This window comes from Triticum aestivum, chromosome 2D (assembly GCF_018294505.1).
Source record: "Triticum aestivum cultivar Chinese Spring chromosome 2D, IWGSC CS RefSeq v2.1, whole genome shotgun sequence".
NCBI classification, from domain to species: domain Eukaryota; kingdom Viridiplantae; phylum Streptophyta; class Magnoliopsida; order Poales; family Poaceae; genus Triticum; species Triticum aestivum.
In genome coordinates, this window is record NC_057799.1 from 36,184,519 (window position 1) to 36,204,199 (window position 19,681).

At 41.0% G+C, this 19,681-nt stretch overlaps 2 protein-coding genes and 1 non-coding gene across 3 annotated transcripts; 1 reads left to right on the forward strand and 2 right to left on the reverse strand.

Moving 5' to 3' along the window:
* Nucleotides 1-489: 489 nt before the first annotated feature.
* On the reverse strand, nt 490-562 carry TRNAF-GAA (transfer RNA phenylalanine (anticodon GAA)). Its single transcript has one exon. It is a non-coding gene; the product is annotated as a tRNA-Phe (tRNA).
* A 10,750-nt stretch (nt 563-11,312) lies between these two features.
* Nucleotides 11,313-12,759, reverse strand: LOC123055594 (uncharacterized). Its single transcript, XM_044479543.1, has 4 exons — nt 12,660-12,759; nt 12,513-12,581; nt 11,739-12,138; nt 11,313-11,487 (listed from the first exon to the last, which is right to left on the reverse strand). Exons 1-4 carry the CDS (start codon nt 12,694-12,696, stop codon nt 11,313-11,315), a joined length of 681 nt encoding a protein of 226 aa, XP_044335478.1. The 5' UTR covers nt 12,697-12,759.
* Nucleotides 12,760-16,198: 3,439 nt separating this feature from the next.
* On the forward strand, nt 16,199-17,130 carry LOC123051363 (NEP1-interacting protein 2-like). Its single transcript, XM_044474232.1, has one exon. The coding sequence runs from the start codon at nt 16,298-16,300 to the stop codon at nt 16,874-16,876; it is 579 nt and encodes a 192-aa protein (XP_044330167.1). The 5' UTR covers nt 16,199-16,297; the 3' UTR covers nt 16,877-17,130.
* The last annotated feature ends 2,551 nt before the right edge of the window (nt 17,131-19,681 follow it).

Sequence of the window (19,681 nt, forward strand, 5' to 3'; positions counted from 1 at the left end):
TATATAACCCCCAATTTTTATGAAATACAAGATGCTCATTGAATGATAAGAAATTAATGCTCACTTATACAACACAACTCCAGATTTTATTCAAGTCAAGGAATATTTTTAGGTTCTTTTCCTAGATGAAACGGAATACCTATTTATAATTAATTCCTAATTATACAAAAGCATTCCAGATAGACTGAGCAAAAAAAGGGTTTCATTTGGATTCCCCTATTTTGAAAATCGCATATTAATTTCCTTCATATGAGCAGAAAAATAGGATGACTCAAAGAAGTTCTCTACCAGGAACTTTGTACCGCGCACATTACTTAGCACAACTAGGAAAATAAGATAAGATAAAGATAAGCAAGACTAAAAAAATATTCGTCGGAATAGCGGAATACAAATTAGATGAATAAATATTATTAATGAATATGTATCACAATCCATCTCGAGGTATTTGGATCAATACCTATTCGGTGGATCTTTTTTTTTTTTTTTCTCTGCCAGGAACCAGATTTGAACTGGTGACACGAGGATTTTCAGTCCTCTGCTCTACCAACTGAGCTATCCTGACCTTTTCTTGTGAATCATCCTAGTAGAGTATTTGTATCTATGTCAATTAAAAGGACTAAAAATTAATTAAAGTATTTCAAATTTAAAATTTGAAAATGGGGGGGTAGTCCTATGCATTGTGCATGGTTTACTTAAATAAAACTTAAAAATAGAGTGAATAACCAAGATTTCTTGCCGATACTCTAATAAAAAAGAAATCTATTCAATGAATAGGATAAGATCCATTGAGTTCTCTTCGCATTCCTTTGTGAAAGAGTAGAATGAGAAAGCTAATGAATCTTAAACCCATTGCATTGATAAAAAGAAAAAAAAGAGGATAAATAATAATAATATAGTATAGTTAGGGAATAAAAGAGGATTTGGGGATAGAGGGACTTGAACCCTCACAACTTATAAAGTCGACGGATTTTCCTTTTACTAGAAATTTCATTGTTGTCAGTATTGACATGTAGAATGGGACTCTCTCTTTGTCCTCGTCCGATTAATCCACTTTTTTAAAGATCTCGAAAACTTTGAATTTGAATTGAAGAATTTGATTATTCAATATTCGATTGGAGTGGATTCACAATAATGAAAAAAAAATTATGATATGAGTTTTTTATTTCATAATCATTATCATTTCTAATTTCATTTTTAAAAAAGATAAAGAACCTATATTAGAATTATAATATAATATGAGTTCTGTGATTAATCGTTTGCTATGTCAGTATCTATACGTGTTTATTAAATGTATAAGGTATAAAACCCCTCTTTCTCTAATTTAGAATTAGAAGGAATTCCACTAACAACACAACGTAATTAACTCGATTCGTTAGAACAGCTTCCATTGAGTCTCTGCACCTATCCTTTTCCTTTGTATTCTAGTTCGAGAACCCCTTGTTTTCTCAAAACACGGATTTGGCTCAGGATTGCCCTTTTTTAATTCCAGGGTTTCTCTGAATTTGGAAGTTACCACTTAGCAGGTTTCCATACCAAGGCTCAATACAATCAAGTCCGTAGCGTCTACCGATTTCGCCATATCCCCATTTCCCTCTTCTTTGAGACCAGGATTCCTTGTGTAATTTCATCCATCTCTTAGTTTTTTTTTGAATCATTGAGTTCATCACTCAACGTAGTCTAGCAGTTCAGTTCGACTCTATTTGAGAGACCTCGCTTGCTTATTGCAATTCAGAATTGAATTGATTCTATCCTTGATGTATTTGCAATTCAATCCGAATCAATATATCCAAAAGTTTTTATCTCCCCCACCTCCCGTCTTACTTTTTTATAGTATTCAAAATTATACTATAACGCTTGATATTTATTCTTTTTTTCTAATCAGAATTAGCAATTTTATTTACTCTGACTCTATGTTCCCCTTAGTGAAATATTAATCCTCAAATTATTAACAAATAATAAAGTCTATAATGATCAAATGAAAATACCAATAAATTCTATAATTCTATAATTAGCCGTATGAAGCTAAGGTTTCATGTACGGTTTTGAAATAGCGGTGGGAACTGTGATGTTATCATCGACTATGATTATCTAACAGTTCAAGTACAGTTGATATAGTTGAAGCACAGTCAAAATACGGTTTTTTTGGATGGAATATTTGGCGTCAGCCTATAGGTTTTCTGGTTTTTTTAATTTCTTCTTTGGCAGAATGTGAAAGATTACCCTTTGATTTACCAGAAGCGGAGGAAGAATTAGTAGCAGGTTACCAAACTGAATATTCCGGTATCAAATATGGTTTATTTTATCTTGTTTCTTACCTAAATTTATTAGTTTCTTCTTTATTTGTAACAGTTCTCTACTTGGGCGGGTGGAATTTATCTATTCCCTATATATCCTTTTTTGATTTTTTCCAAATGAATAAAGCAGTTGGAATTTTGGAAATGACAATGGGTATATTTATTACATTGACTAAAGCTTATTTATTTCTCTTCATTTCTATCACAATAAGATGGACTTTACCGAGGATGAGAATGGATCAGTTATTAAATCTTGGATGGAAATTTCTTTTACCTATTTCCCTGGGCAATCTCTTATTAACAACCTCTTCTCAACTTGTTTCACTATAAATAAGATAATACAATAATAGTAAGAATATTTTCAACACAAAAGCTCTCTCAAACAAGAGAAAGAAACATATCTTTTTCATAGATATTTAGAATGAATATGTTCCCTATGGTAACTGGGTTCATGAGTTATGGTCAACAAACAATACGTGCTACAAGGTACATAGGTCAAAGTTTCATAACTACCTTATCCCACACAAATCGTTTACCTATAACGATTCACTACCCTTATGAAAAATCAATTACACCAGAGCGTTTCCGAGGGCGAATCCACTTTGAATTTGATAAATGTATTGCTTGTGAAGTATGTGTTCGCGTATGTCCGATAGATTTACCCGTTGTGGATTGGAGATTTGAAAAGGATATTAAAACAAAACAATTGCTTAATTATAGTATTGATTTCGGAGTTTGTATATTTTGTGGCAATTGTGTTGAGTACTGTCCAACAAGCTGTTTATCAATGACTGAAGAATATGAACTTTCTACCTATGATCGTCATGAATTGAATTACAATCAAATTGCTTTAAGTCGGTTACCAATCTCCATAATGGGAGATTACACAATTCAAACAATTAGGAATTCGTCTGAAAGTAAAATAAACAAAGAAAAATCTTCGAATTCAAGAACGATTACTGATTACTAAACTTTGATTTTGTCTTTTTGTTATAAAAATCTAATAATTCTTTATTAAACTTTAAAATTAAACTATAAAGAAAAACTACTGCTTATTGGAAATTATTTCTTATTTTAAATCAGACTAGATTTTCGTGATATAATATAATTTATAACTATACAGTTTATACACAAAAAAATACCCTAATCCTTTTTTCCTTCCTTGAATCCTTTAGTTTTAGTCAGTTCATGAAAAATTTTATACTATTAATTTCTTTTTATCCATAATGGATTTACCTGGACCAATACATGAGATTCTTATGCTATTTGGGGGATTTGTTCTTCTACTAGGGGGTCTAGGAGTAGTATTACTTACCAACCCCATTTATTCTGCCTTTTCGCTGGGATTAGTTCTTGTTTGTATATCCTTATTCTATTTTTTTATTAAATTCCTACTTTGTAGCTGTCGCACAACTTCTTATTTATGTGGGAGCCATAAATGTCTTGATCATATTCGCTGTAATGTTCGTAAATGGCTCAGAATGGTCTAAAGATAAGAATTATTGGACTATTGGAGATGGGTTCACTTCACTCGTTTGTATAACTATTGTTTTTTCGCTAATGACTACTATCCCAGATACGTCGTGGTATGGAATTCTTTGGACTACAAGATCAAACCAAATAGTAGAACAGGGTCTCATAAATAATGTTCAACAAATTGGAATTCATTTAGCAACCGATTTTTATCTTCCATTTGAACTCATTTCCATAATTCTTCTAGTTTCTTTAATAGGTGCAATTACTATGGCTCGGCAATAAGAAAACTTAGAAAAAGTACAAATTATAAGAATTGCAAATCTAAAATAAATAACTAAATAATCACAATTTTGATTTAGTAAAATCCATCTACTGCCAACAAATACCTCCTTTATTTTCTCTTTTGTTGTGTAATTGTTCTATTGTAATTAATTGAATCGGTTCAATTCTTGCCCTCATATTGAAATGAATCGAGATTGATAAGGAGTTAGTTAATGATGTTTGAGCATGTACTTTTTTTGAGTGTCTATTTATTTTCGATTGGTATCTATGGATTGATCACAAGCCGAAACATGGTTAGAGCTCTAATATGTCTTGAACTTATACTGAATTCAATTAATCTAAATCTCGTAACATTTTCTGATCTATTTGATAGTCGCCAATTAAAAGGAGATATTTTCGCAATTTTTGTTATAGCCCTTGCGGCTGCTGAAGCCGCTATTGGACTATCCATTCTTTCTTCCATCCATCGTAATAGGAAATCCACTCGTATCAATCAATCTAATTTATTGAATAATTAGAATTTTGAATAATTAGACATAGAATCCTCTAAACAAAGGCGCACATATTAAAATAAATAGAAATCAATACTATTTTCTTAGTATTATTTGAGAATATCCATTTATTTTAGTAGATTATTGCTTTTTTTAGTAGATTATTGCATAGTATTCTTTTTCACTTAAATGAATTTTTGTATTTGTAATTCATTGATATTGCAATTTGAATATTGCAATAATTTATATTGAAAAGACGATAGCCAATTTATTGGCTAATTCGAATTCGTCTGTACAATTCGTAAAATTCTTTCTTATTTCTTATTGTTGAAATCCAAAATTAAAGTCTCTTGGCTCTCTTCACGCTTTCTCACAAACAGATTAAAAAATAGATTTTTATTTTTGAAGTTTGGATAAACCATTGCTTCGTCTGGTGTCTACAATACATATGACTCATTATAGTACTAATTTCATTTTTACCAGATCGAAAAATTTTATGTTGAAAAGAAAAATTTATAGATCCAATGTCACATTCCGTAAAAATTTACGATACATGTATAGGATGCACTCAATGTGTACGAGCTTGTCCAACAGATGTATTAGAAATGATACCCTGGGATGGATGTAAAGCCAAGCAAATTGCTTCCGCGCCGAGAACCGAAGATTGTGTGGGTTGTAAGAGATGTGAATCTGCCTGCCCGACAGATTTTTTAAGTGTCCGCGTTTATTTAGGGCCTGAAACAACACGTAGCATGGCTCTATCTTATTGATACGTTACAAAAAACTTCACTCGAATCATCTGATTCCTCTTTACCGAAGAAGCCTGTGCTCGAAATAATCGAGCATGGGCTTTTCTGGTCAAAACGTATCTTGTCTTTATCACTTTATCATGAGTTATTTTCCTTGGTTAACAATACTTGTTGTTTTGCCGATATTTGCAGGTTCATTAATTTTCTTTTTACCTCATAAGGGAAACAAAGTCGTTAGGTGGTATACTATATCTATTTGTTTATTAGAATTCCTTCTAATGACTTATGCGTTCTGTTATCATTTCCAACTGGAGGATCCCTTAATCCAATTAAAGGAGGATTATAAATGGATAGATGTCTTCGATTTCCACTGGAGATTGGGAATCGATGGACTTTCATTAGGATCTATTTTATTGACAGGATTTATCACTACTTTAGCTACTTTAGCAGCTTGGCCAATTACACGGAATTCGCGATTATTCTATTTCCTGATGCTCGCAATGTATAGTGGTCAAATAGGATTATTTTCTTCGCGAGACCTTTTACTTTTTTTTATCATGTGGGAGTTAGAATTAATTCCTGTTTACTTACTTTTATCCATGTGGGGGGGGGGAAGAGGCGTCTATATTCAGCTACAAAGTTTATTTTGTATACTGCAGGCGGTTCCATTTTTTTCTTAATCGGAGTTCTGGGTATGGGCTTATATGGTTCCAACGAACCAGGATTAGATTTGGAAAGATTAATTAATCAATCATACCCTGCAACCTTGGAAATACTTTTATATTTTGGCTTCCTTATTGCTTATGCTGTCAAATTGCCGATTATACCCCTACATACGTGGTTACCAGATACCCATGGGGAAGCACATTATAGTACATGTATGCTTTTAGCGGGAATATTATTAAAGATGGGAGCATATGGATTGATTCGGATCAACATGGAATTGTTACCTCATGCTCATTATCTATTTTCGCCCTGGTTAGTAATAATAGGAGCGATCCAAATAATCTATGTAGCTTCAACTTCTCTTGGTCAACGAAATTTCAAAAAAAGAATAGCTTATTCCTCTGTATCTCACATGGGTTTCATAATTATAGGAATTGGTTCCATAACCAACATTGGACTCAATGGAGCTATTTTACAAATATTATCCCATGGATTTATTGGTGCTACACTTTTTTTCTTGGCAGGAACCGCTTCTGATAGAATGCGTCTTGTTTATCTCGAAGAACTGGGGGGAATATCCATCCCAATGCCTAAAATTTTTACCATGTTTAGTAGCTTTTCAATGGCTTCTCTTGCCTTACCAGGAATGAGTGGTTTTGTCGCAGAATTAGTAGTATTTTTTGGACTAATTACTAGTCCAAAATTTCTGTTAATGCCAAAAACACTAATTACTTTTGTAATGGCAATTGGAATGATATTAACTCCTATTTATTTATTATCTATGTTACGCCAGATGTTCTATGGATACAAGCTATTTAATGTTCCAAACGCAAATTTTGTGGATTCTGGACCACGAGAACTCTTTATTTTAATCTGTATCTTTTTACCAGTAATAGGAATTGGTATTTATCCAGATTTTGTTCTCTCCCTATCCGTTGACAGGGTAGAGGCTCTCTTATCCAATTATTATCCTAAATAGGTTTGCTTTTTTTTACTCGTCTGCTCTATTAATGCAGAAATAAGTAAAAAAGTATAATTAGATCTATCTCGAATTTTTGAGAACCCTTTGAGAAGGCGTTCAAGGGGTTCTCAAATAAAACATAAAAGTAAAAACCTTCATTTCATGAAGGTTTTATGTAATCATTTAGGTGTTAATGTAAACGAACCATAACTATGTAAGCCTATTCCTAATAGATTTATACCAAAATAACAAATCCAAATTATAAGAAATCCTATCGAAGCTATAAGTGCAGAATTCGTACCCTTCCAATTTGTATTTGTTCTACTATGTAAATAAATTGCGAATATGGTCCAAGTAATAAATGCCCAAGTTTCCTTAGGATCCCAATTCCAATAGGATCCCCAGGCCTCATTAGCCCATACTGCTCCACAAAGAATACCTACGGTTAAAAGGGTAAATCCTAGGCTAATGACACATCAATAATCTGTATATCAAATATACCTTTGTTCACTTTGCCATCCTTCTTATCCGCCAAATACTTGGGGTAGTTCCGCTTCTAGTGACCAGTTCCTTTGCAGTAGAAGCACTTAGTCTCAGGCTTAGGTCCAGACTTGGGCTTCTTCACTTGAGCAACAACTTGCTTGCCGTTCTTCTTGAAGTTCCCCTTCTGCCCTTTGCCCTTTTCTTGAAACTAGTGGTCTCGTCAACCATCAACACTTGATGTTTTTCTTGATTTCTACCTTCGTCGATTTCAGCATCACGAAGAGCTTGGGAATTGTTTCTGTTATCCCTTGCATATTATAGTTCATCACGAAGTTCTACTAACTTGGTGATGGTGAGTAGAGAATTCTGTCAATCACTATTTTATCTGGAAGATTAACTCCCACTTGATTCAAGCGATTGTAGTACTCAGACATTCCGAGCACATGCTCACTACTTGAGCTATTCTCCTCCATCTTTTATCTCTCAACTCGGGTATTTGTTTGAAATATTAACTTCAACTCCTGGAACATCTCATATGGTCCATGACGTTCAAAACGTCTTTGAAGTCCCGATTCTAAGCCGTTAAGCATGGTGCACTAAACTATCAAGTAGTCATCATATTGAGCTAGCCAAACATTCATAACGTCTGCATTTGCTCCTGCAATAGGTGTGTCACCTAGCGGTGCATCAAGGACATAATTCTTCTGTGCAGCAATGAGGATAATCCTCAGATCATGGATCCAATCCGCATCATTGCTACTAACATCTTTCAACATAGTTTTTCTCTAGGAACATATCAAAATAAACATAGGGAAGCAACAACGCGAGCTATTGATCTACAACATAATTTGCAAAATACTATCAGGACTAAGTTCATGATAAATTTAAGTTCAATTAATCATATTACTTAAGAACTCCCACTTAGATAGACATCCCTCTAATCCTCTAAGTGATCACGTGATCCATATCAACTAAACCATGTCCGATCATCACGTGAGATGGAGTAGTTTCAACGGTGAACATCAGTATGTTGATCATATCTACTATATGATTCACGCTCGACCTTTCGGTCTCCGTGTTCCGAGGCCATATCTGTTATATGCTAGGCTCGTCAAGCTTAACCTGAGTATTCCGCGTGTGCAACTGTTTTGCACCCGTTGTATTTGAACGTAGAGCCTATCACACCCGATCATCACGTGGTGTCTCGCAACGGTGCATACTCAGGGAGAACACTTATACTTTGATAATTTAGTGAGCGATCATCTTATAATGCTACCGTCAATCAAAGCAAGATAAGATGCATAAAAGATAAACATCACATGCAATCAATAGACGTGATATGATATGGCCATCATCATCTTGTGCTTGTGATCTCCATCTCCGAAGCACCGTCATGATCACCATCGTCACCGGCGCGACACCTTGATCTCCATCGTAGCATCGTTGTCGTCTCGCCAATCTTATGCTTCTACGACTAGCGCTACCGCTTAGTGATAAAGTAAAGCATTACAGGGCGATTGCATTGCATACAATAAAGCGACAACCATATGGCTCCTGCCAGTTGCCGATAACTCGGTTACAAAACATGATCATCTCATACAATAAATTTAGCATCATGCTTTGACCATATCACATCACAACATGCCCTGCAAAAACAAGTTAGGCGTCCTCTACTTTGTTGTTGCAAGTTTTACGTGGCTGCTACGGGCTTAGCAAGAACCGTTCTTACCTACGCATCAAAACCACAACGATAGTTTGTCAAGTTGGTGCTGTTTTAACCTTCGCAAGGACCGGGCATAGCCACACTCGGTTCAACTAAAGTTGGAGAAACTGACACCCGCCAGCCACCTATGTGTAAAGCACGTCGGTAGAACCAGTCTCGCGTAAGCGTAGGCGTAATGTCGGTCCGGGCCGCTTCATCCAACAATACCGCCGAACCAAAGTATGAAATGCTGGTAAGCAGTATGACTTATATCGCCCACAACCCACTTGTGTTCTACTCGTGCATATGACATCTACGCATAAAACCTGGCTCTGATACCACTGTTGGGGAACGTAGTAATTTCAAAAAATTTCCTATGCACACGCAAGATCATGGTGATGCATAGCAACGAGAGGGGAGAGTGTTGTCCACGTACCCTCGTAGACCGAAAGCGGAAGCGTTAGCACAACGCGGTTGATGTAGTCGTACGTCTTCACGATCCGACCGATCAAGTACCGAACGCACGGCACCTCCGAGTTCAGCACACGTTCAGCCCGATGACGTCCCTCGAACTCCGATCCAGCCGAGTGTTGAGGGAGAATTTCGTCAGCACGACGGCGTGGTGACGATGATGATGTTCTACCGACGCAGGGCTTCGCCTAAGCACCGCTACAGTATTATCGAGGTGGACTATGGTGGAGGGGGGCACCGCACACGGCTAAAAGATCAAACGATCAATTGTTTTTTTCTATGGGGTGCCCCCTGCCCCCGTATATAAAGGAGCAAGGGGGAGGCGGCCGGCCAAGGAGGAGGGTGCGCCAAGGGGTGGGAGTAGGACTCCTCCTTTCCTTGTTGAAGTAGGAGAGAAGGAAAGAGGGGGAGAGGGAGAAGGAAAAGGGGGCTGCACCCCTTGTCCAATTCGGACCAGAGGGGGGGTGCGCGCCTCCTTCCTTTTGGACTCTCTCCTCTATTCCCGTATGGCCCAATAAGGCCCAATACTTCTCCCCGGCGAATTGCCGTAACTCTCCGGTACTCCAATAAATACCCGAATCACTCGGAACCTTTCCGAAGTCCGAATATAGTCGTCCAATATATCAATCTTTACGTCTCGGCCATTTCGAGACTCCTCGTCATGTTCCCGATCTCATCCGGGACTCCGAACTACCTTCGGTACATCAAAACACATAAACTCACAATATAACCGTCATCGAACTTTAAGCGTGCAGACCCTACGGGTTCGAGAACTTTGTAGACATGACCGAGACACGTCTCCGGTCAATAACCAATAGCGGAACCTGGATGCTCATATTGGCTCCCACATATTCTACGAAGATCTTTATCGGTCAGACCGCATAACAACATACGTTGTTCCCTTTGTCATCGGTATGTTACTTGCCCGAGATTCGATCGTCGGTATCTCAATACCTAGTTCAATCTCGTTACCGGCAAGTCTCTTTACTTGTTCCGTAATACATCATCCCGCAACTAACTCATTAGTTGCTATGCTTGCAAGGCTTTAAGTGATGTGCATTACCAAGTGGGCCCAGAGATACCTCTCCGACAATCGAAGTGACAAATCCTAATCTCGAAATACGCCAACCCAACAAGTACCTTTGGAAGCACCTGTAGAGCACCTTTATAATCACCCAGTTACGTTGTGACGTTTGGTAGCACACAAAGTGTTCCTCCGGTAAACGGGAGTTGCATAATCTCATAGTCATAGGAACATGTATAAGTCATGAAGAAAGCAATAGCAGAATACTAAACGACCGTGTGCTAAGCTAACGGAATGGGTCAAGTCAATCACATCATTCTCCTAATGATATGATCCCGTTAATCAAATGACAACTCATGTCTATGGCTAGGAAACATAACCATCTTTGATCAACGAGCTAGTCAAGTAGAGGCATACTAGTGACACTCTATTTGTCTATGTATCCACACATGTATCATGTTTCCGGTTAATACAATTCTAGCATGAATAATAAACATTTATCATGATATAAGGAAATAAATAATAACTTTATTATTGCCTCTAGGGCATATTTCCTTCATTTATTAGTTATACTCTAGAGCCCGAGCATCCTTTTATGTATTTGTAATGAAATCCGTCATGTTTATATGAAATCCGGTGTGTTTATATCAAATCTGGATTTGTTTGAACGAATTTCATCCGGATGATTCGAGTTGTTGTGAAAATGTATGTGGCTACGGTTGAATGGGTCGACCCCTCATCCGTGTCACGGACTGGTCCTCTTCTGTCCACAAACGAATATGGAAGGAAATTTTTGGATTGTCCTTCGAGATGCCCTTACCCTCTATTTTACTACTATTTGTCACCAGTGGGTGGAAGTGAAGGGCGTAGCCCCGAACGGCCGCAAACCTGCAAAGTGCTACTTAAGCAAATCAGCTAGGAAATCAACTTCAGGCTGGCCATAGTGGGGGTAACATAAATAGTATCATGCACTTGGGACTCGCAAACATGCTTATGTGGCAGACAATTAAAGAAGAGAGAGATGGTTATAGTAACATAGGTAGATACCGCAACATAATAAATGTGATGCTACTATGTGTCATGCATGGCAATAATAAGACCACCTATGATACTAATCTACTCCCTCCGTTCCGAAATACATGACGCTGGGGTTTTTTCCGACCAGGTGAAAAAGCAGCGAAATGACCAGGTTACCCTCCAGTTTTGAATTCTCTCCTCGTCTCCACCCAGGTCGTATTCCAGATCCGCCCGCCTCCGTCGCCCCCCACCTCTGGATCCTCCACCTCCATCGCCCCCGCCTCCGTCGCCCCCCACCTCCAGATCCTCCACCTCCACCTCCATCGCCTCCCATCTCGCCCAACAGATCCCCTTCCATCCTCCCCATCTTCCTGGGCCAGCAGATCCCCCTCATCGTCCTGGGCCAGCAGATCCCCCACCTCGTCATCCCAAGGCCAGCGCCCTGCTGCAGATTGCCGCCACCCTCCCAGGGCCTCGCCAGCTCCACCTCCAGGTACTGCAGATCGCCGCTGACTTCAGGTCCTGGTCGTTCAACAGGTCCAAAAAGGGGCAATTCAGTTGCAAATTTAGCATGACAAAATTCAGTACTGGAGCATGATGTTGCATGATGTTGGGAGGATTCAAAAAATCAGCACTGCATTGGAGTATAAGTGCAGTACTCCAATGATGTTGGAGTATCATTAACAAAAAATCAATACTACTGAAACAATTGCATGATGTTGGAGTATCATTAACAAAATAATATGATGTTGGAGTACAGCTGCATGATGAAGTACTACAGGGGCAGAATCACTTTTACAACGTCATGCAACATCATTTTCATGACAAGAGTACTATTGCATGATGTTGGAGTACTATAGTGCTTGATGTTGCATGAACTTATACCGTGGCAGTACCTGAACAGGCTCCAGGTCCAGCAGGTGGAGCTCCAAGCTCCATTGCACCAACTTCAGAACATGCAGCAACTGGAAAAGGAAATAGACATAGTCAGGGCAGAGGCATGGATTTTGATCTCAACTGCACTCCAGCCGAAGAAGACATACTCCAAGATGATATGAACATGGAAGAGGAAGAGGGCATCGATCCCGGTCAAGATGCAGTTGGTGAGCTCCAGTACTCCTGCCATGAACAATCAATAGTTCAATATGAACATAAGCAGCATATTTTTGCTCGTCAGTGAGGGTTTTCTTTTTTCTAAATCCTTGCTGAACAACTGCAACAAGAAACAAAACAATGAAAAAAAATATTAGTCCATGCTCAAATGATAAATTGATCAAGATCACATGATAAATTGATCAAATGATAAATGAGCTACTGTTCATTTTCAGAAACACTAGAGTTACTGTCATTTTCAGAAACAGAGCAAGCAGTCCTCTGAAAAATCTCTCTGAGAGTAGCTTAGTTGCTCTAAGACATGTTAAATTCAATTAAATACTGGCAGCAAGCAGGCACTAACAAATTTACTCCTAGCATTTCCTGTAGTACTCCAAATAAATTTGCTGCTCTAACACATGTTAAATTCAGTTAAATTTGGGGTTGCTGTACACATAAGAACTACTCCTAGCATTTCCTGTAGTACTCCAAATAAATTTGATATGTGAACAAACAGGTGCCTCTCCAAATAAATGGAAGCACAAATATAACTAGTGTCGTGTGTTCTTTGTACTCCAAAGTAGGTATACTCCAAGTCTCCAGGTATAGTTGTGCAAGATGAAATCCTATCATTGGTTCTTACTCTGTGTTGACTGAATGAGATGGCAAGCTACTACTGTACTGTAGAGGAGGCCCTCAGATCTCTAACTCTCTTTTTTTACTGTGTGGTTTAATTAGTTTCTCTCTAGTTTCGTTTAATTAGTATAATTAACAGAAAAAGGTTTCAGTTAGTTTAACTAATACAAAAAGGTTTTAGTTAATTTAATTAAAGAAACCGAAAGGTTTGAGTTAATTTAAATTAACTCAAAAGAGAAGAGAAGATCTACACTACTCCAAATCTTGAACTCACTTTTTTTTATTTGAGAAGAGAAGAGCAGAGCAAGCACTGCTACTGCTCCAAGCTAATCTGACTGCAAATCAGAAACTCCAAATCTGATTATTCAGGTACTCCAAATACCGATATGTTTGCTACTCCAAATTTTGCAACCACTACTCCAAAACAATACTGAAACTACATCACAACAATTGCAGTTTTGAAGTAAAGCTTCAGTTAATTTTAAAATTTAAATTAAAGTTTCAGTTAAAATGGAGAGAAACAACAGTAAGTACTGTTGGAGTACTCACTAAGTACTGTAAGATGAGTACAGTACAGTACTGCTGCAAGAGGAGGACAATACGCCATTAGCTCATTGCAAATTTAACCAAAACTACAGTAGCACAGATGTTGGTGAGGAAACAACAGTACTATTGCAAGATGAGTAGTAAAATCAGTCCTACTGTGAACCCTACTAAGCTCACAGATGTTGGAGCACAGTAGAAAGAGCCTCACTTAACTCCAAACAAGACTCCAAAACATGCAATTCCACATCAGCATATGATACTCCTCTGAATGAATGACTGAAGCAGCAGGCGTCGGGCACCACGAGCATGGCATCAGCGTCGGGCACCACAAGCACCACCGTCAGCGTTGCCCTATAAGCACAACAGAGGATCGGAACTCTGAATTGAACGACAACTGAAGCAAAACAATCGACCATCGACAGTAAACCTCTGAAGAAATGTTGGAGTGCTGCTGCTGCTTGGTTGATTACAGAGAGCTTGGTAGGCCATTAAGGCCTCACATCTGACATTAGCATCCGTAACATTTCCTAGCAGTACACAAGATCACAAGAATCTCCATTTGCTAGCCCTACTCCTAGCACTACTCCTAGCATCTGACATTAAGTTTTCACGGAGAAGAGACAGTAAGAGGAAGATAGAGCAATACCTCAAGGAGTCATCATCCATGGACGCACAGCCGGGCCACCATGTCCATCCTCTCGCCACCTGACGCAGCAGCTGCTCCTCAAGGAGTCGCTCATGGAGGCCGCGCGCAAGGAGGAGGACGGCGGCAGCCGCGACGACGACAAGCTACCGCAGGTGGTGTTCGACTCGGCGTCAGATGGTGTACGACGCGCTCAAGCGCGGGGGCGGGGCGGAGGTGCCGTCGTGGGTCCAGCTGCTCACCATCCTCCTTTCCTTCGGCACGTCGGCGCTCGGCATCGCCTACTGCTCCTCGTCACAGCCGCACAGATGCAGCAGCTCCCCACAGCCGCACAGATCCGGCAACTCCTCACCGCCACAGTTCCTCTTCCCGCAACTCCTCCTACTCGAGCAGCTCCTCCGGCGGTAAAAATCGAATCTTGGGACGATGAAGCAGGGACGACGCGAGAGAAAGAGGGCAGCGGCGACGCGGTTAAGGGAGATGCAGCGACGCAGGCGAGGGAGATGCGGCTGCTACGCAGGCGAGGGAGATACGCGGCGACGCGGGCGAGGGAGATGCGGCGGCACCATGGGTGAGGGAGATGCGGTGGGAGAGAAGCAGAGAGCGATACGGGCGAGGGAGACTGAGAGAGACTGAGAGAGAGATTGAGAGCGATGCGGTCGAGGGTAAAAATGGAAAACGCGAATATTTCGTAGCGTTATGAGATTTCAACGTGCAGACGTAAAACGTCATGTATTTCGGAACGGAGGGAGTATCATATTATGCACTGTAGAGGTAGTAACATAGACTAGTAACATATGTATGTTACTACTTTAAGTTACTCTCCACTATGACCAGCCTCACACGTACGGTGCTGCTTAAGCAAGGCAATTTGCTACTACCAAAAAAAATGGTCGTACCCCGGGCGGACAGCCAGCTCGCGGTTTGAACAGCTGACAAGACCCGCCGAAAGAGGGGCATGCAATTTCTCGACCTTGAATGAGCCTGAAAGCAGCGGCATGGCGGGCGAGTTGGCCATTGTCGACGTCCTGCTGCTGTCTCTGGGCATAGGCTGGTCCAAATGTTTCATGGTGCGCGCCGTGCGCCGATTCCGACGCAGCATCCTCCGCTCGAATTAGATGCATTAGTGGCTTATTAACCGGCTGTCTGGTTCGCTGACCTGTAGTACATCCTCTTAATTGGGCTCGTACGTGCACCCGCCATGCCATTGCCATCCACCAGCACATTTTGCAGGTGGGTGGCTCTGGCTGCCTGCCCGGTGCGTGCACCCATATACTGTTGCATGCATGGATGAGTCGGCAGCGAGTCGTCTCGTGCCACAGCACGTTGGCTGTGGAATCTACACAGTGGATGGAGGTAGTATAAAAAAAAGGAAGAATGTGTACAGTGGAGTGGGAGCTGGGGATGCGATGAGGCCGGTCCTTGGTGCTTCAATGCCTCGACGTCGACGGCCAACCGCATTTTCATCGCTGTCACCAGTGACACGCCACTGCTCAAGCTCTGACTCGGATCCGTCCAGTGGCCGCACGCACAGCTCGTCTCCATCTCCTGCTGCCACGTAGGTTAGCCAGTAGCTTCTTCGCCCGCTATATATATATATATATATATATATATATATATATATATATATATATATATATACACACACACACACTACGTGGTTGGCCAGCCTGTGCGCCCTCGATCAAGTGAGCCTGCGGTTTTTGTACCTACCATCACATTCACATCACATAGGCCCGGCGTCCGGAGCGATAATCAGCGAAGATGGTGGTGGTCTCGCGGGTGGCCGGCGGGCTGGTGCGTGCCCTCCTCTTGGGCGTCTTCGGGTCGGCCGGGACGGTGGTCGGCGCCGCGTACGGCCTCCTGTCAGGCTTCGTCGACGACGAGGACGGCTTCGCGCAGGGGACGCTGCTGGGGGCGCTCGCCGGGGCTCTCGTCTCCCTCGACCTCGCCCACTCCCTCCTCACCATATGGTGCCGCCGCCGCTCCTCCTCCTCCTGCACCGGGCGAATCAAGCGCACCGTCGCCGCCGTTGTCGAGCTGACGACTCTCGCCGACCCGCAGTACTGTGGAAGACGAGATGATCGCGCCGTCGTGGGCCTCGACCGGCCGGCAAGATCGTCCAGCTTCGGCTTCTTTCCGCCGGCGGCCGTCACTGATGCAGGTGGCACTGGCGGCTGCTGCCCCATCTGCCTCCAGGAGTTCGACGCCGGCGGCGAGCGCGAGGGGCGGCGGCTCCCGGCGTGCTCCCACGTCTTCCATCTCGAGTGCATCCGTAGCTGGCTCCTGCGCAAGCCCCACTGCCCCATGTGCCGTCACGCCGTCCACTCACACGGCTGTTGACCTTCCGGCGAGCAGGTCAATTTGTGATTTCAGATGTTTTTGGCCATCTCAGTTCGTGGTCACCGGGTGTGCTTTACTTGGGAGCTGCCACGTGTATATTGGGCTGTCATTGCCGCGAACCAGTGAAAAGTCAACCGCAATATACAGTACATATAGTAAACCAAAGTGTAATACAGTTATTTTTTCTTCTATAGCAAACGAGCTTTGAATAGTAACTTTCGTTTTCCCGACTGTCAATTACAATAATATCTGCACGACTTTTGTGATGGAGGGACGATGACAGCGACGCACCTTCGGCTCGCTTCAGTGCTTGTAGTCGTCGCTAGGTGGCCTACGGACTTGGATGTAATCTTTACTTCTGGTGTTCTTTGTAATATATTGACACTTGATGAATACATTGAAAGATTTGGATAGTAACTTTCGTGTTCTTCTGGATGAAAAACAAAGTAAAATTGCAACTTCGACAACTAGAATAGTAACACTTCTATATAGAATTGGTTTTATTTTATTTTTGCATAGAATACCATAGAAGTCCCCGAAAAAAAACTACCATAGAAGTCATTTCACCGCAAAAATTTACATGCGAGTATAATGCTAGACCATGCTCGTTACAAAAAGTTTCAGAGCTATTTGAATTATTTTAATATTTTTTCAATGTGGGTATGACTAGGTTTCATTGTGTATTTTCGTCTATGTTTCTCATGTACACTTCCATGTTATCTTTCATTTTTCAAGAAACCTTTTGATTGGATTGGCACATGCATGAAAATGTTGCGGCGTCATCATCAGAACCGCTTCCATTGAGATAAAAATCAATAAACTCATAAACGATTTTTATTAGAGAGCAAACCCTTATAATATACCCCAACTTTCCTAGATTAGAAGGTATTCACGCATTTTGAGTTTTTACTTTAACAATCAATTAGACAAATACCCGCAAAAAAAACAATTAGACAAATACCCGCAAAAAAATAACAATTAGACAAATATATATGAGTAATGTACCATCGAATGTAAACTGTTGAAAACATATTTTGAATGACAAATTGATGGTACAATATTTCCCACAAAACCCACATATTTGTGTTATTTTCACTCATATTTTGCATGTCAAATTGATGGCTATATGGTCCGCGAAGAAGAAGAGTATGTGCGCTCGTCCAGTTCACGATGTAAACTTCATTTCAATATCTTCAATATCACAGAGAGACAAGCACTCTGATAACGATGAAGAGAGTACACAAGGAAAGTCTAGCACTATGATCACGAAGAAGAGAGTACACAAGGAAAGTCTCTGCTGGCATCAATTCTCTGTACGTCTCCGGTTGTAGAAATGGTTTTGCTGCTACTGTGATTTCGAGCGAGTTGACCCATTAAAGCCTGAAACTGCGGTGAACCAACCTGTGGTTGGATAGTTAGAGGGACAATGGCATCCTCAGCTCATAAGGGTTCAAGTCCTGGTGCTCGCATTATTCCTGGATTTATTTCAGGATTTCCGGCAAATGCACTTTCAGTGGGAAGAGACGTTCCGTCGATGACGAGACGCTTATGATGACTTCATAGGTCTCAAGATAATATGCCGGTTCAGTCTCTCGAAGGTGCTCATAGGGGTAGACTGTGCGTGTTACATTTATAGGGATGAGTGTACGCTCGTATGTATGAGCGCTTGTGTCTGTGTTGTGTAAAAAAAAAAGCCTAAAACTGCGACTCCAGCAAGTTGTCCCCGGCAGCTAAAATAAAGCGGATTCTAAAAAAAAAAGATTTCAACACGGTGTCTTCCGGAGCACCATGCATAGACGCGTGTCAGTGTACGGTTTAATTAGACATACATACATATCGGCCACGCCATGTCAGCTGGTAGAAGTATTCTACACACACATGACAATCAATCTACTTCGGTCTCATAAAGGCATTTCAACATGGGCCTCAAATCAAACACCATATCTGTCCACGGATGTCATCCTGACACGTATTTTGAATGGACATCATGATATCTCCTCTGTGCCCCATAAAAAAAACATGACATGTTTTTGAGAAACACAGAAAGGATGCCATGTCATATTAGCATGCGTACAACAAAGACAAGGTAGAAAGAAAAAACGTTAACTGTTTGATCTTGAAACGATGTTTTCTTTTTCTATTTGGCATGTTATTGATCTATGGATACATATGTGTGTGCGCGTGCGTGCGTATAGACACAGAAGAGATGAAATTATTCCGTTGGCGTAGAGCGTAATGATGTGTTTTCGGTTGAGAAGGGTGTTGTGTTTTTGATTAAGCAAGATCGATGATCGACCATTACGTAGCGTGAGGAAGGAGGAGGCCAACTTCGACCTCCGAACTCTTATTTAAGCATGAATGAATGTCGATTTCCTGGGGCAATGCTTGCTGCTTGCAGTTGTGAATGAGTTGAGTTGATTGAGCTGAGCCCACGTGGTTTGAAGCCTGACAGCGGCATGCTGATGCCCGATGTCTCTCGTGCTGTCTCTATACGTGCCTTGATTTTGACACTCTAATTAGATTCATTCATTCATCAGCAGCAGCTTGATTAGTTCTTCCAACCCATCTTCATTGGCGCTCCATCTTCATTGGCGCTCCAATCCAGGGGGGGGGGGGGGGGGGGGGGGGGGTGGGGAAGGTGAAAGGCGTCCCCATCTTCATTGGCGCTCCAATCCAATCCAATCCGCACGTCCTTATGCTTGAATGCATGGACGCCGACGGGCAACCGCATTTTCATTGCTCAAACGCTCATGGATATATGCCGCTAGCCCGCTAGCTCCTGCATCCTACGTACGTACCGCCTAG